The 16,732-nt window shown below is 33.4% G+C and overlaps 3 protein-coding genes across 9 annotated transcripts; 2 read left to right on the top strand and 1 right to left on the bottom strand.

Moving 5' to 3' along the window:
* The first annotated feature begins 1,489 nt into the window (after nt 1-1,489).
* On the top strand, nt 1,490-2,650 carry Roc1a (Regulator of cullins 1a). Its single transcript, XM_028181768.2, has 5 exons — nt 1,490-1,677; nt 1,776-1,803; nt 1,869-1,990; nt 2,067-2,152; nt 2,314-2,650. The coding sequence occupies exons 1-5, from the start codon at nt 1,585-1,587 to the stop codon at nt 2,324-2,326; spliced, it is 342 nt and encodes a 113-aa protein (XP_028037569.1). The 5' UTR covers nt 1,490-1,584; the 3' UTR covers nt 2,327-2,650.
* Hmt4-20 (Histone methyltransferase 4-20) lies at nt 2,651-6,686 on the bottom strand. 3 transcript variants are annotated; one of them, XM_028181763.2, is made up of 3 exons: nt 6,202-6,667; nt 5,756-6,085; nt 2,651-5,652 (listed from the first exon to the last, which is right to left on the bottom strand). In XM_028181763.2, the coding sequence occupies exons 2-3, from the start codon at nt 6,074-6,076 to the stop codon at nt 3,880-3,882; spliced, it is 2,094 nt and encodes a 697-aa protein (XP_028037564.2). In that variant the 5' UTR covers nt 6,077-6,085; nt 6,202-6,667; the 3' UTR covers nt 2,651-3,879. The 3 variants fall into 3 exon arrangements, with proteins under 3 accessions (XP_028037564.2, XP_028037563.2, XP_089588517.1); XM_028181762.2 differs by having other exon boundaries at nt 3,698-5,652; nt 6,424-6,686; XM_089732391.1 differs by having other exon boundaries at nt 3,698-5,652; nt 6,216-6,400.
* A 3,621-nt stretch (nt 6,687-10,307) lies between these two features.
* On the top strand, nt 10,308-16,616 carry LOC114248507 (mitochondrial ornithine transporter 1). 5 transcript variants are annotated; one of them, XM_028181765.2, is made up of 7 exons: nt 10,308-10,531; nt 11,114-11,203; nt 11,286-11,530; nt 11,793-11,939; nt 12,195-12,327; nt 13,674-13,871; nt 16,397-16,616. In XM_028181765.2, exons 2-7 carry the CDS (start codon nt 11,134-11,136, stop codon nt 16,516-16,518), a joined length of 915 nt encoding a protein of 304 aa, XP_028037566.2. In that variant the 5' UTR covers nt 10,308-10,531; nt 11,114-11,133; the 3' UTR covers nt 16,519-16,616. The 5 variants fall into 5 exon arrangements, with proteins under 5 accessions (XP_028037566.2, XP_089588404.1, XP_028037565.2 ...); XM_028181764.2 differs by having other exon boundaries at nt 10,375-10,531; nt 11,126-11,203; XM_028181766.2 differs by having other exon boundaries at nt 10,378-10,516; nt 11,126-11,203.
* The last annotated feature ends 116 nt before the right edge of the window (nt 16,617-16,732 follow it).

Here is a 16,732-nt window from a genome sequence, read left to right as displayed (position 1 = left end):
CCGTAAGCGATCATCATATTGGTAAGACCTTGGTTTGGCACTTAGGATATAACCCAAATTAAAACTTAATTCAGAAAAGTCATGTTCAACAGCTTTTTACCACTTACAATGTGAACTGTGAAGAACTAAACACAATGATGGAGGAGTTTGCGAATCTTCGGCTAGCCTTGGTTAATCGCTCGTTATCGCTGATCCAATACGGCAACGCTCGACACCATACGGCACAACCTACAGATTCTACGCTACAGGGTCTAGGGTTGGATGTTTTACGTTATCCACCACTCACCAGAACCTGCGCCAACAGTTTTCCAAAGTTGCACAATTCTTTTGGAAGGAAAAAATACAATACCTGAGAGGCAGTACAAAATGTCTTTGAAGAGTTTGTTGGCTCCCGTGCACGTGATTTCTTCAAGAAGGGCATTGAAAAATTAGCATGGCGCTTGGAGACATGCATCAAAACCATGGCTGCAACTTTTATTGATAAATATAAAAAAATAAAAAAATACTGTGATTAATGGTTTATATACCGTGATCATGGCGCTTTACAAAAAGGCAAAATTCACTAAAATAAACAATTGTGGTGAGAGCACTATCAATAATTATAAGTTAAAGACATAACCAAGTGACTGGGATAATCCATCAACAGCTTGCTCTGAAATATAGCTTGGTTGATTCTGCTGTACCTTATTACCAATACCAACCTCAGCAGCAAGTTCTTAAAACTGGTCATGTAATGCTCTACTGGGATCGATCTATTATCATGGATAGGTATATTGTTGCTAATAAGCCTGTTATTGTTATTATAGATTGGTCTGCGCATCGAGCAATTTTGGTTGATATCACCATCCTCATGGCGAGAACCTAGTAAAGACAGAAAAGGACAAATTAATAAAATATTTAGGCCTCATTCACGAGGCTATCGCCATGTGGCATGTTGATTAAACCATAATTGTTCCAATAGTTTCGGTACCGGTTTGATAGCGAAAAGTTTCGTTATCCAGCTGGGTTGGGGGCCTGGTACAGAAATCAGTCTTTCTTGATACGCTGCATATAGTGAGGAAGTTTCTCACTCTGGAGACCTAACAACTTGTGTCGTAAACACCGCCATCAGCGGCAATAATCTTTTTATGTAGTGTTTTTTTAAATAATTTTTGTAATATTTTTTATTTTATTAAAATACCGTATAATTAATAAGATTTCAAAAAATATTGTATAATAAACAACACTTTGAAACACAATGAGGTGAACACATTCATATCTGGACGCACTGGATAGAAAAGTCGGATGATTAGTGAAATATGTTTATTCCTGTAATTACAAACGAAGTTTTCGGGAAAGTTCATTTAACAACTTGGCAACATTGTTAATCTGACAAGCCGATTTTTGGCCTAAAGGTCTAGGTACCAGGCCACAAACTCCAAAAAAAAGCCGATTTTCCGTACTTGTAACACTAATAATGTCAAAAACGTCAAAAAACAAATCAACATGAAGTTTTTAAAATTTCGATTCAGCTGTCAAAAACATAATACACAACCTAACAAGTCTTGGTTATTTTTTAATAAAACGGGGTAGTTTAATTTAAAAATGGCTTCTGTGATGGATGTTGATGAAGAAGAAGTTGAAATGGCTTCGTCTAGTAGTGGCAAAGGAGATAAAAAAAGATTCGAAGTAAAAAAGGTGAGGTGCCATTTTGCAAACTCATTGTTGCGCTCTTAATATTGAAAATTTCTTTGTTGTTTCTTCAGTTAGTTTTAATGTAAACAATTTTGTTACAGTGGAATGCAGTAGCACTCTGGGCTTGGGGTATGTTTCTTGATAATAAAGTTTCGTAACCTCTACATCGTTCTGAACATGATTTTGCTTTCCAGATATTGTTGTCGACAACTGCGCTATTTGCCGAAATCACATAATGGATCTGTGTATCGAATGCCAAGCAAATCAAGCCTCAGCCACGAGTGAAGAATGCACAGTTGCTTGGGGTGTTTGTAATGTATGAGCACCAATTTTGGAAAACACAATCATTATTGACTCAAACTAATTTATTTAATTGCTTGTTTTTGTTACAGCATGCATTCCATTTCCACTGTATTTCCCGTTGGTTGAAGACTCGACAAGTTTGTCCACTAGACAATAGAGAATGGGAGTTCCAAAAGCAAGTACATTTTATAAAGATATATTACCATACATTCCGTATAATACTTTAATATTGAAATTGGTTGAGTGGTAAATAAATCGATGATATAGTATCAAAACTTGTTCAAATTTAATATAGACAAGATATATTCTATTAATAATATATTTATATTTTTACAGGTATGGTCATTAAATGTCATTTAGAAGAGCTGCATCCTGCACAGGAGTCTGACATCTTCTGACATCTTCTGAACATAGGGAATTAACATGTCAATATCTATATTAAGTTTGTAATAATAAAATAACTCTTACAAAATTCTGTATGTGAATTTTAATTGAAAATTCGTTGAAAAACTGTTGTTCATAATAATCTGGCATAAAAATAGTAAACTCCTATGATTATAAATAAAAATTTTACTTAATGGAAGCAAGTCACTCCAAGATATTCTTGCAAGCACGTTATAAATTACAAGGTAAATAAAAATTACATAAATTACTCAATAAACTATAAAAAGAATTTTCAGAGGCATTTTATTGTGATATTTATTTAATTATTATTTTACAGTCACTAATTTGTTAACATTGTGGAACTTTTCTGATTTTTATACCCATTCCCAGGGAATATCACAAAAGCTAGTAGCCATAACTAGCAAAATATTATTACTATACTGTACCTTAGTAACATAAAACTAGGCTCATTAAGATATACCAAATGAAAGTTTCAATGTTCTAAAATATTGTGAACCACATTTAACAGTCTGTTGTAATATTGGAATCCAAACCCATTTCATTTGTAAATATTTCACAAAATAATTCATATGAATAATGAATAGTAAAGAAACAAATATTATTTTTCATATAAGTCACTGGCAGATATTTTCAAAAATGTTTAGAATCAAGAAAAGATAAGTATTAGTCAAAGTACAAAATGCTTACTCAATTTTGGAGATAAACAAGAAATTTACAAACAACCAACAATCAATACCACAAATTTGCAAGCAAATTTCAAGGTTCAGTTCACATTACACTTTGGCTTCTCTTGATTCATTCTAGTCCTGGACGCTGGCATGTATTTGATCATTATTTTGGGATCAGATTCAACTGTTACGAAACAATTTATTCAATAGTTTGCAACACTAAATAATTGTAATTGATAAATAAAGGAATAAACACAACAACTTTACTTGAAGTCAGCACTCAGCAACAATGCTCATTACAAAATTAATCCATGATACCTAGTTCAAATATGTCAGTACCAGTTTTGCTTTCCACAGACAAGTTTTTACATATTAAGTAATCAACTTTTGTCTTTTATCTTTTGCAATGTGGATAACAATTGATTAATAATTTCTCAATAAGTACAACATACTAACTAATTAAGATCCTGTGAGTTATCATAATTAAGTTAATTAAAATTACCATTACAAAGAACACTTTTTTTACAATTATTTACATGATACTATTAATACACTATAATTCATTTATTACTATGATTTAATTGTTATTTTTGTTCTTTAACGAAAACGGGAAAAATAATTGTGCTAATTAAATAATAATGACATTATTTCACTATTGGATTTAATAAATATTGGAATCATCAAATAAAATCCAAAACCTATCACACAATACTCAAATTTCCAAATTTTACATCACAAAATAAATACTAGGTAAAATAATTCTAGTCAGTGATAATTATACTAATTATTGAAAATAACGGTGGAAACAACAATAAGGTAGTTGCGGCTGTCAGTCTGCTGATAAAGCTGTAGGCAAATCGATAGTGCGACTTTCGTTGCCAAAAATTAATCTTAGGCGTTTCATTGGAGGCAGAGGACGGACAGGACTATGTTTTCGATGTCGTTCCTTGGATCGACGTCGTTTCTTCAAGCGTCTAGCAGTTTCGGGATCGACACCTTCTAATCGTAAAACTTCATACTCTGGTGCTTCAGCAGGTGCTCCACAATCCATTACCTCTTCAACAACAGGACTTCGTTTTACACGTAATGTCAACTTCAATCCACGCCTTGGTGGAGTACAAGGGCAATCACTGCTTTTATTAGAATTATCCACTAACCAAGGAGGTCCAGAATCAATTTCTCTTTTTGACTCATCACTTCTATTGCTTATTTCTATTTTTTGAACCTTATTGTTTTTACTATTGTTAGGCTCACTTGGATTTACATTTTCCCTAAAATCAATTCCACTCTTTAAAGACGAATTTTCATTTCTCACTGTACAATCAATTTCATCAGGTTCTTTTTGAACCTTTGATTTACTTTCCATAATTTCTATTTTATCCTCTGTCGCTGTAGCTATAGGCAGGTCTGTTTCAGTTAGAGATTCTTTTTTATCACAATTCTTACCACCTAAATGGGTATCAGTATACACAAAAGAATTCAAATCTGAACTGTGTTCATTATCATTTACAATAGGTAGGTCGGGTTTAATGTCAAAATTGGAAATTTCTAAAGTGCTAGGTAAATCAGCCTCTTCTTTTGGTGTATTCACATTTCTTTCATATTTTATGTCTGAACCTACTTTTGATCCATTTTTTATCTTAGGGAAACTGGGTTGAATGCACGTATCAAGAAGGCGTTTATGACTTCTTAGCACAATTCCTGAATGAGAATCTCTACTGCTTCGGGAACTGGCAGTGCTACAACAACGAGAAGGAGGTGCTCTGCGTTTTCCTGTGCCATGTACACCATTAATAGTTTTGTTACTATCTGTCCTTTTTCGTAACCTTTCACCCCTGCTAGATGTGGAGGATTCTCTGCTCCCTTTGTCTTCTTTATCAGTAGTGCCATCTAAAACATCAGCTATGCAACCCTGAGCTATCAATAATTCTGCATCATACTTTGTTAAGCCTTTTTGTTTCATTTCTTTCATACTAAGAGGAGATACTATACTAGAATTTTGCCTACTGGATATTCGAGTCTTTTCAGAATTTTTAACATTTGATGATTTTTGAACCTGCTTTGCTTTTGTTCTGTTTATTCTGTTATCTGTTTCTCGAAATCTATATCTTGTGGATTGTTCATCATTATGTGAACTTTCAACTGAAAATGCCCCTTTTCCCCTTCTTTCACAAGTTTCACATTCACAGTAACAATTGCTATTTCCAAAAAAATCTTCACCATAGTAACAAGTAATTTCTTCACCAGGCTCTATATCTCTCAGCACTCGAACAAATGCCTTTCCACGATCTGTAGCTTCAAATGTACATGTTGGTCTACAATCATGGTTAATATAAGCAGCAGGTCCAAGCCATAACTGAGCACAATTTTTTCTACAGCTATACATAACTGAGAAGTCATTTTTTCCAGGATGTAATAATTGTTTTTCTTCTTCTTCAGTCATTTCTGCTATGCACCCAACTAAGAAATCTATTCTTTCATGTTTGAAAAACTTTTTTGTTGATGAAATTTTTGCTCCTACTCTGCCTTCTAATGAATATCTATAGCATGGTTCTATAACAAATCCCGCTTTCTTGTCAAAAATTCGTAAATAACGATAAATCTGAAAGAAAAAGGCCCAAAGCATTTAATAATTGTCATTAATTATATGTGACTATTACACTTTTCAAATTTTATACTTTTTTCTAAAATTAATGGGTACCTACATGATCTCGAAACTTGGTCTGCTGATGTTTATTTTTACTAAAATGTCGAGGTATCCATTCACCATTGGCTAGTTTTGAATAAGCTTTATTATAATCCTGTGTATGAATAAACTCTTTTATAATGTTTTTTAATTCTTCCTTGTTTGTTTTTAAAGGTCTATAGCGGATATTCATCTTGTGTGTCGTGATGCCTAGATATGGGTCCACGATTAGAGCCGTTGCTAGATCATCGTATTCGGACAGCTCGCGAGGAGTCATACCCATCGGCTGCATCTTGTGGAGCACTTGCCTTCCAGGGTAAGACGCTGATCCAACAACCATTCTGGATACCTGAACAAAGGACGCAACATATTTTGTGGTCACTGGTCAATCGTGAAACTATTTATTTTTATAGTATACAAACGAGTGGTCGCTAATAAAAAATTTTATCTTTATCTGGACTTTACCTATAAAATTTCACTTTTTCACTTCGTTATGAAACAGTTATAATTTTTACAAAACATTAATTTCTAAAACAATTTTAAGGACAAACATGGCGGACGAACACGAAATCCTCAAAAACGACACGTCAAAATTTAACCAATGTTTACTGTATCTGCTTTTGGTTTAATGTAAAAGAAAAAATATTCCACAAACAGTAGATTTAACGCATCCTGTTATACACTTACACAAATCATAGAATTTACGTAAAATTCATATTTATTTCCAATAACAACTTCACTAGTCTAGAATCACTCGCAGACGCTAACAGTTAGGTTATTTACATGAATTAAACATATTTATTTACTATTGATAAATATATCTAGTATCTTTATAAATAATTTTCTGAAAACAAAACATTTGTAAGCGTTCTAATCTTAATTTTATTCCTAAGCAAGCTGAAAAACAACCAATAACCATGTTTATGAGTCTCCCCCATTCATACGGGAGTCATTTAAAGTTTTCGGAGTTTGCCATTGGTAATTTTTTTTTTATTCTTGAATATTTGTTATTATTAGTTGTAAATTCGATCACATTATATATTTAGATATTGTTAAATGAATGTTTTGTAATATCTAAAATGTATACTTTATAGATTATTATTTTAATGAAATACGACCATCACTGTTTATAATATGAATAACAAGTCACGCAAACTATTCATAATGTACCCGCTCAATTCAAAAATCTTGTCCCATCTACATTTCTATAATTAACTATTCCTCTATCATAGTTTATATTCAAGGGCAAAGATTGCATGAACTCTTTATTTCTTGTCTCGATCAAAGCATTAAAAAAGTCCTCCGCTTAGTTCACATCTAACTTTTTTATTACTTAGATGCGCAGACGAGCTCACGGCCCGTGTGGTGGTAAGTGGTTACCGGAGCTCATGGGCATCTTTTCTGTAAAAGCCGCTATCTACCTCGAAAAATGACTTCTAAGGTCTCTATATTTACAGTACAATGGCTGCTCTATCCTTCAAACCAAAACGCATTACTGCTTCAGGGCAGAAATAGGCAAGGTGGATGATACCTACCCGTGCGAACTCACAAGACGTCGTACCACCATAATTAGGGAAATCATAATTTTGCGGGTTTGATTTTTAATACACGATGCTATTACTTCCCTGTAGAACTTTATCGTGACCAATTGTTATGTACATATTTCATTAGAAAAATTGGTACCTGCCTGCGGGATTCGAACACCATTGCATCGCTTAATACGAATGCACCGGGCGTCTTATCCTTTAGACCACGACGACTTCACTTCTTGGAAGAAAATCTAATTTGTATTGAATGTCGCTGTCTCCATTAGACGCCACTATCCTTAATAGATCCCATTCTTAGGGCTATGACTGGTTAGGCCCAGCGGCTTTTTCCCGTTCACTTTGCCAGTAACCATCACTTTTCAGACTTATCTCTTTCTGTCCTTGCAGTGAGTTCAAAGCACTCCAGAATTCCCTTGAGGCGTCCCTCCGATATATAGAATGTTAACTTATTTATTTAACGCCTATTATTATATTAATCTTGTTATTGAAATTGAACATTGAGTGAAACAAATCTCATCGGTTTTTAGATCTGCATTATATTGCTATAGGTCTACCAGGATCTGATGGCAAAAAGGGAAAAAAGAAATTGACGCTAGAAATATTGGGGAAATTGGAGTAAAACGTTTTGATACTTTTTTTTTCTTATAGCGGCTGATTCTGTGTGATACATGCAAATATAAAAATTATATAAAATTATAGTTGCCCCTATACATAGCTTATCCCGTCTCGTAAATGTGAAAATGCTGTAGACTAACAATACTCTTTGGCAAGAATGTTCCAAAAAAACTAAGGTGAATGAAGTTAGCCCCTCAAAAAATTTTTTTTTTCCTATTTTATACTTATTTTCTATTAATTCGTTTGTTCATCATTTGTTCATGATTGTTCACTGTTAATAATTGTTTGTTCTGCATTTATTTATTTAAAAAAAAAATTTAAAAATATACCTACAAGTTAGCCCCTCTAATGCAATTTTTAATATTTTTTCATCCTTAATGACTCGTAAATATTCATTTTCGATTGTTCTTATACAAAACACGTTTGTTCTCTTTCGAAATTACTCGTTTTTTGTTTAATTTACTATTTTTATTAGTTGAATAAATGTATACAAAATATGTGTACTGCGCATGCGTCAACTATAATGCCTAAACTTTATACGCGGTTTTAATCGTGAAAAAAAAAAACAAATATAAATCCTGAAGGAGCAATTAATTGGTATACAGTTTAATTAAAAAAATTAAAAAATTAATAAATGAAATAATGTGCATTGGCGTTAAGTTAGACCAAATACATTTTTTCCATCCTCTTACCTATCGTATTAAAATGTTATTTTACTAATGTTAGGAATATAATTTCGACTGTGTAAAAAAGTTATTATAATGTATACCTATATTATCTCTTGAAAGATAAATAATGAATATATTTACTTATTTGTTTATATTACCTATGTGAACTCCCTATCTTTTTTATACCTTCATAACGATAAGTAGGAGGATGGAAAAAATGTATTTGGTCTAACTTAACGCCAATGCACATTATTTCATTTATTTATTTTTTAATTTTTTTAATTAAACAGTATACCAATTAAATGCTCCTACAGGATTTATATTTGTTTTTTTTTTCACGATTAAAACCGCGTAGAAAGTTTAGGCATTATAGTTGACGCATGCGCAGTACACATATTTTGCATACATTTATTCAAATAATAAAAATAGTAAATTAAACAAAAGACGAGTAATTTCGAAAGAGAACAAACGTGTTTTATATAAGAACAATCGAAAATGAATATTTACGAGTCATTAAGGATGAAAAAATATTAAAAATTGCATTAGAGGGGCTAACTTGTAGGTATATTTTTAAATATTTTTTTTAAATAAATAAATGCAGAACAAACAATTATTAACAGTGAACAATCATGAACAAATGATGAACAAACGAATTAATAGAAAATAAGTATAAAAAAGGGAAAATAAAATTTTTTGAGGGGCTAACTTCATTCACCTAAAAAACTAAGACATTCAGTTCCTTCTTTTTTTTTTAAGAGATTTTATGACCTGGTAACTAAGACCTTTAAGTCATGTCTTATTTTACTTTATTTTCTTAATTCTATGAAAAATGATAATATGGAGTGAAATGAAATGAAGATGATTAATTTGAGACATTAATCAACTGGGATGAAATTTAATGAAATGAGATGATATGGGATGAAATATAATCGCAGTAAAATGGTGGTCATTTACTGAGATTTTTTCAGTGGACTTTTTGGAGGAACCCGAGAAGTTACGTCCAGCAGCTTTGTTTCATTTTCCCACATTTGTGCACTTTCACAGATATTAAACAGTTAATAAACCACCATTATTACACATTTAAACCTGAAGAAACACTAAATAGACAAAATAAAACAAATCACACAACTTCACTCCTCGCGTTCCCGCCAAAAAGTCCCATTCAGTTCCTGAGAAGCACTGTTGCCAGCCCTGCAGTTTTATCTGTAGATCTACAGCTTTTCGGAAATTCTCTTAGTTTTCAGTTTAGACCTGGAAATCTACAGTTTTTTATGTAAGATGCTAGCATCATCTATTTTATTAGTTCGTAATTAAAGGTCAGAAATAAAAAAATGTTCCGAGTTCAAGGTGATAAAAGAGGAATTCAAAAAAAATCAATAAAAATATGTACGATTTCAACAAAAATAAAGATGAAACGGAAAATTAAGAAGACTTACAAATTGAAAATGAAATAGTAGCTAGTAATACTATAAAACATGCAGTAACTGGAATAATTGCAACTTTGAGACTTTTGATTTTAATATTTAATTAGATTAAAACTTTGACAATTCACGATTTTTCTTGTTTTTAATGCCCTCCCTACAATGTATTCTGTTTATTGCTATCATTAAATTATACAAAATATAATATAAAGACAAAGTTGTAGATATGCTTTTTTTAATTTGATATTAACAGTTTTCTAGTTTCTTTGAAGCAAATCTACAGTTTTGTTCTATGCTGGGACTGGCAACCCTGCTGAGAAGATTGCCATACTGCAATAAGAAACTATCGTATGATAAAGTTGGAAAACGTTGAATTAATTCTTAAGTGTATCATCTATGATTAATTCAATTTGAGTGTTTATCGTATAATGTTTATCATACATATGTACTTCATAGGTTATTTCATTTACAGACTTAACTAAGTTAAATAACATATTTTTTTTATTATTGTATAGTGAAATACCAAAAGGTACAACTTCATTTGGTATGTTTTACTCCTTAAAAATTATAAATAATATTTCAAATAATATTGTATAGTTTTTAATCTAATGACATAATTTCTTCTGTAAAACTTTTAAAATCAACTAGTGTATAGAAATAGAAAACTAATGATAATTTTACACTAGGTTTTTGAGATTTTGAAGAATTACACTATGTAAATATTAATAGTATTATGACAAACGTATTCATATAATACTGTATGCTAAATAGTTTAATTATTTTAGTTCTTTAATAGTTTTAAATATTAGGTCATTCAACTTTTTTATTTATTGGTTAAATGTGGGGAGGAGCTCACGGCTCACCTGGTGTTAAATGGTTTCCGGAGTCCATATACATCAACAAAGTAAATGCCGTCACCCACCTTGAGACATGAGTTCTAAGTCTTCATTTTATACTACAATAGCAGCCCCACCCTTCAAACTGAAACTTCCTATCCCTTAGGCCACACCAACTTACCCCTTGAAATCTACACTGCACCCCCATGTACACTCAATACACTCACACCTACAGTTGTAGTGTAAATTTCTTATAGTTATTTCTTTAATATTGTAAATTATTATTTTAGGAATTTTTGCAGATACTGAAATGGCAGATTCTACAGATTCTTCAAATAATTTAAGGAATGGAATCATTGATTTTACAGCAGGGTCTTTAGGTAGGTTCATTTAGAAAATTAAAATCTAATGTGAACATTTACAATTATATAATGTTTTAAAATCATGTTTGTGATATTTTAGGTGGTGTGGCAGTTGTTTATGTTGGTCAACCATTGGACACAGTTAAAGTGAAAATGCAAACATTTCCACATTTATATAAAGGAATGTATGACTGTTTAAAACAAACATTAAGAAATGATGGTGTAATAAGAGGTTTATATGCTGGCACCACACCAGCTATTATGGCAAATGTAGCAGAAAACTCTGTGCTTTTTGCAGCCTATGGATATTGCCAAAAGTTTGTCTGTCGAATTACAGGAGTAGAAGTGAGTGATACTGATCTTTAAAAATTCTGAATGCACCAGAATATTGGTGAATATTTTTGTTGTCGTATCAGTAAATCTGACTTATTTGAAGAAATAATAATCGATCTGTTTTGTATATTGATCTCATATAAAATCAAACCTATCATAATAGCATATATGTATAATAAACATAGAAATAAATTACAATAGGATATCAAATATTTTAGATAAGAATTCTAATCAACGAACTCTATTGTATTATTTAAAATTTAGCATGTTTTAGAGTGTAGAGCAGCTCTCAGCGGTGGGTAATGCATCAGCAGGTTTCTTGGCTGCATTCTTCTCCTCGTTCACGCTATGTCCAACGGAACTAATAAAGTGTCAACTACAAGCCATGCGTGAAGTCAACATTCAGGGTTCACAAACTGCTGTATGATGATCATTATGGGTATTTTCATTTATGTATTGCATTTCATTGTATTGTATTGTATTTCAAACATGGGATTTGTGTAAAATTTACCATCTACATCATTATTGTGAACCTTAGTTATTTATAATTGGCTTATAAATGTCGACTTAACATTGCTTATCAGTATTTATTAATTGTAGCTTTATCTATGGCGTTGGTTTGTTATCTTTTGCACATATTCTTGTTATTATTAACTTATTTGCCCTCTTGTCATAGGTTAAAGTGACGCCATTACAATTAACACAGCAAATATTCAAGCAATATGGCATACAGGGTCTTTTTAGAGGCCTTGTTCCAACAATTATGAGGGAAATGCCTGGATATTTCTTTTTCTTTGGTGGATATGAAGGTAATTTGGTTTAATATGAGTATTAAACACAATAGATGCAGACTATTTCTCATCTCTTACTAGGATTAGGTTTAAATAGTATATTGGTGATCATTCTCCTGCTGAACTTTCGTCATCTGTCCAACTTGTGGGAAGGCCTACCCAATGTGAGGAAGAAGTCTCCTCCCGGTGATGGTCACAGGGCGGCCTGAGGGGGTGAGGCTGCTCCGCACACTACCGTCACTCTAGCGCGCTGGCACCAGGAGGATGGGACGACGTGTCGGTGGCTGCGGCCTGCGATGCAGTCCGCGTTGTCGTCGTCGTCGCCGAACATACCCTGGAACAGCAACCCGGTAGGCGGTGTATCGCGTTCCGACCAGGCGGGCTGGTTCTGACCCAGCAGGGTATTCCAGAACACGAGCGGTATCGCCTTAGCGGAATGGTAGGGCCGCCGTATCGCGGAGATCGTCATCGTTTGTCATCGACTATCGCCTTGGAGGGGAGTTCCCCGGGGTGGCGCCGCGAGTCTGGTGGTAGTGCTGACCGTAGGAACTCCCTACTCTGACCGGGTTCTGACCCCGGACGGAGATCGGACGTCGGGTGTAAGAGCGCAGGGCAGTCGTTTAGTGCAGTAGGGCCCTAAAACTCCTTGGGCCCGAGGTCTGCTCCCAACATCTGCAGATCGTTAAGTCCCATATACCCCGCGAGCCCCCTAGGCGCGGGAACGTTATAGGAGGTTCGGCCCCAGGCCAGAAAAAAGCTTACCCATGCTACGTCTTCCGGCGGTGATCAGTCAAGAACTTTGCTCCAGCAGCAATCTGTTTTATGAACAATTGACCGTGCCCGCTGCAACCTTGCAATTATTAATATTATAGTTCCCCTGCGAATGTTCTCATTCTTGATTCGATATCGCAGGGAATCTCTGAGCATAGCCCTCTTATGCCCTTTGAATCAGTGTAAACTTTCTGGTGAGGCCCCTTTTAGAGTGACCCCGTCTCACTGCGGTATATCATCACTGGCAATACACACTGGTCACTCAAGTCTTGCGGCATTTAGCCGACACTCAGCCCATCCGAGTTGGATGCGATGTATGAACTCTTTGTCGAAGTTGGGTTTACCTAGCTAGACTCTACTTGGCTTCGTAGGAGAATTTGCAACGCAGCCGAGATCCTTATCGAACCCAAGGTTTTTTCGCAGTCCACAAACGCTAAGCAAAGCGGTAAGTTATATTCCTCAGTTGAGACCGTTCAGTATTAGGAACCAGGAATAGTGGTATAATTTAATACCCGTACATACAATGACTTACTTTTTAGACCACGGATGCTTTACACATTTTAAAATCAAAACTTTTGATAATACCATTTTAGGAACGAGAGAATTGTTGGCTAAACCTGGACAATCAAAAGACGATATAGGTTTCTTGAGGACAATGGCCGCGGGAGCAGTTGGTGGTCTTGTATTGTGGACGGTTATATTTCCAACAGATGTCATTAAATCTAGAGTACAAATATCTAACAAAAGTCAAAAGTTCCTAACGGTTGGATATGAGATCGTTAAAAAAGAGGGTACGTAAAATACAGAATATTATTATTTATTAGAATATTATTTATGTATTATTATTATAGATAATAACTTGTATTTATCTTAATGTTTTTACGTCTTATTCTCAATTTGAAGTTGTTCGTAGTTTAAAGTTCAACGCTTACCACCCTTCAAATCGGAACGTATCACTACCTCGCGGCAGAAATAGTTAGGTTTGTGTTATCTACTAATGCAGGCTCACAAGACCTACCACCAGTAATTATGCACATTTTTTTCGGGTTTCATTTTTATTACACGTTGCAATTTCTTTATCGTGAAAATAAATTTGTTTGTTCTCTATTTTAATGCTTTCGACGGTAGACGCAATGGCTCACAAATGGCCAATGACCCATCCCGCCAACGATGGATAGAAAAAAGTAATTTAGAAGCACATTATGGTAACTGTCCAATAAAGTTTCACTGTATACATTGAAACTACAATTGGTAATTAAAGGGAAGGATCAGGTGCAATATGCCATCATTATTGTTTGATAAATATTGTAGAGCGATAAAAAAAGTTCTTAAAATTAAAAATATCGACAAACGGTTTATCACGGTTTTGCTCTTATTATGTACAGAAATTAAGCGATTTTGTATCAAATTGCCACATGCGGTCAAATGGAAAAAAATGTGTTTGTTTTGACTATGTTCGAGTGCAAAAAAACCTTATTATGATCATTAATTGGACCTAACTTCAAGGTCTCACAAACAGACACTTAATTTTTATTTATTTTCCATATAAATATATACAAATATGTACATACATTCCAAATCCTTGTGCAGAGCCTGTGGGATAAAGAATACATACATACATTATATGTATATAATTACTTGTCCTTATTTACAAATTTATCGACGCCGGCGCCGGGTCCAAATCCCTAGAGCTGCAAAGGACAATGCCCATTTTCTATAGGCGTTTGGGCCCCTAAAAAAAGTTGTCGGGTGATGATGATTTTAACTTAATTTGATAGACAAAGAAATATCGTTTCATATTCAGAAAACGATTTTTATATTCTCACCCAGGTTTAAGAGAAATCTGTTTTTTTCTGCAGCTAAAATTAAGTTGTTAATTGTTGTCTTCGAAATCAATAATCGCTCTCATCATTATTTACAGTATTAAATAAGTTAATTGTGGTTAATGTTGCTAGAAATAAGCCCTTACGTACATTTTATTATTATTATATCCTCATAATAATAATAAAATGAAATGAAATCCGGAAGCCGGCAACGATATTGTTGTTGTTGTTGTTAAATTCGCCAACAAGCAGGCAAAGAGCGTAGCCTATACAGCCTAGTCCGTCATAGTTATATTTTTTATGTTAATAAAAATCCGGTGTATTTCTTTTTATTGCTTTTTGGGAGTTTTGACGTCAAGTTGATGAATAGCACATTGAGTGACCGTGAATTTCCGCAGACCTTTTATCTTGAAAAAAAAAACAGTCACTGCTATGTTAGCCACAGTTTTATTCCAATGCCTCAATAATCGTGAACAACGATTATTGACATTTAATACACAAAACAACACCCAATTTGTATATTATACATCACAATAAGCTATTAAAAAAACATAAAATAAAACTTCAAGTGACGCTTCACTCGGGTTGCTGCCAAAACTCTCTGATCATATAATAATGTAATAAGAATAGAGTAATGGTAGGCCATTGAGATTTTTACTAATGGAATCATTAATATCTAAAAATATTAAATAATTCATGGTTTTAAGTAATAATTATTATTACAATACATAAATATTGAATTGAACAACAATAAACTAAAAAGTCTGTGAATTATAACCATTAGCAATTTTTTTAATTTGTAGTTCAAGTCACAGACAACTCTTTCGTTTGTCAGCATATAAGTTTACTATAAGGATGTATGGGCTAATTTTCCCTTTGTCTATTGGCGAATTTAAAAACTATGGCACTCAATTTTGGGATGTTATCAAATAAGTAATTTATTTTTTTGTAAAACAATGCCAGGGTGAAAGAAATGTTGATACATAAACTAAACAACATGAAAAAATAAGGCATAGTTTTTCAAGTACAAATAGTTTTGTCATGAAGTTGGCCCACTTTTGGGCATTGTCCTTTGAAATTTTAGTTGATAACTTTTGTATTGTTTGTTGAAAATTTTAACACCAAAGGGATCAAATAGGGATTAATTTTCAATATAAGAAACACGACATTCTTAAACTTGTCTCTGGTTACAACATTACTTAGAGCAGAACTACGCGCCGGAGAACGTAACGGTGGGTCTGTAGTAAAAAATAATTTTCCAGTCCCAGACCCACCTTAATCTTAGCCGATGGTGTTTTTCAGAAGTCGGCGATAATAAAGTCGTTCTAATAAAAACTACGTATTTTGAATAATATAACCGAAACCTTTAGCAGTGTATTTATTTCTTATTACTGTATAATATACATAGTAAAGATTAGATAAACTTGTATGAAACTAGGTTAAGCATTAATTTAGTTCCACTTTGTATATTGTGACGAGGTTTATGTTTTTAGGTGTTCTAGCATTGTATAATGGACTAAAACCGACGCTAGTCCGTACCATTCCGGCCACGGCTGCCTTATTCGTTGTCTATGAATATTCCAAGAAGTTTATGCACAAATCCTTTGGAGATTAGCCGCAGCGTTTTTTTTTTATGTTGACTGTTTCCATTTTCTGCATTTAAGTTGTTGTTTATTTATAAGGGGTTATGAAAAATAAAAAAAATACAATGTACTTCGTTTTATTAATTTACTGTTTAATATCTAACATTATAAAGCTGAAGAGTTTGTTTGTTTGTTTGGTTGAACGCGCTAATCTCAAAACCTACTGGTCCGATTTGAAAAATTATT

The sequence above is a fragment of the Bombyx mandarina genome, chromosome 13 (genome assembly GCF_030267445.1).
Source record: "Bombyx mandarina strain Sakado chromosome 13, ASM3026744v2".
NCBI lineage: Eukaryota > Metazoa > Arthropoda > Insecta > Lepidoptera > Bombycidae > Bombyx > Bombyx mandarina.
The sequence above is the reverse complement of the archived record's forward strand: the minus strand, read 5'-3'. Positions and strand labels throughout refer to the sequence as shown.

Excerpts from the sequence above, each read along its gene's own strand:
- Roc1a (XM_028181768.2), top strand. The coding sequence starts at position 1,585 with ATGGCTTCTGTGATGGATGTTGATGAAGAAGAAGTTGAAATGGCTTCG. Across the intron at positions 1,804-1,868 it reads AGTAGCACTCTGGGCTTGGG|ATATTGTTGTCGACAACTGC; the intron begins GTATGTTTCTTG and ends TTTGCTTTCCAG. Across the intron at positions 1,991-2,066 it reads TTGCTTGGGGTGTTTGTAAT|CATGCATTCCATTTCCACTG; the intron begins GTATGAGCACCA and ends TTTTTGTTACAG.
- Hmt4-20 (XM_028181762.2), bottom strand. Across the intron at positions 5,653-5,755 it reads AGACCAAGTTTCGAGATCAT|ATTTATCGTTATTTACGAAT; the intron begins GTAGGTACCCAT and ends TTTTTCTTTCAG.
- LOC114248507 (XM_028181765.2), top strand. The coding sequence starts at position 11,134 with ATGGCAGATTCTACAGATTCTTCAAATAATTTAAGGAATGGAATCATT. Across the intron at positions 11,204-11,285 it reads TTTTACAGCAGGGTCTTTAG|GTGGTGTGGCAGTTGTTTAT; the intron begins GTAGGTTCATTT and ends GTGATATTTTAG. Across the intron at positions 11,940-12,194 it reads TTCAGGGTTCACAAACTGCT|GTTAAAGTGACGCCATTACA; the intron begins GTATGATGATCA and ends CTCTTGTCATAG.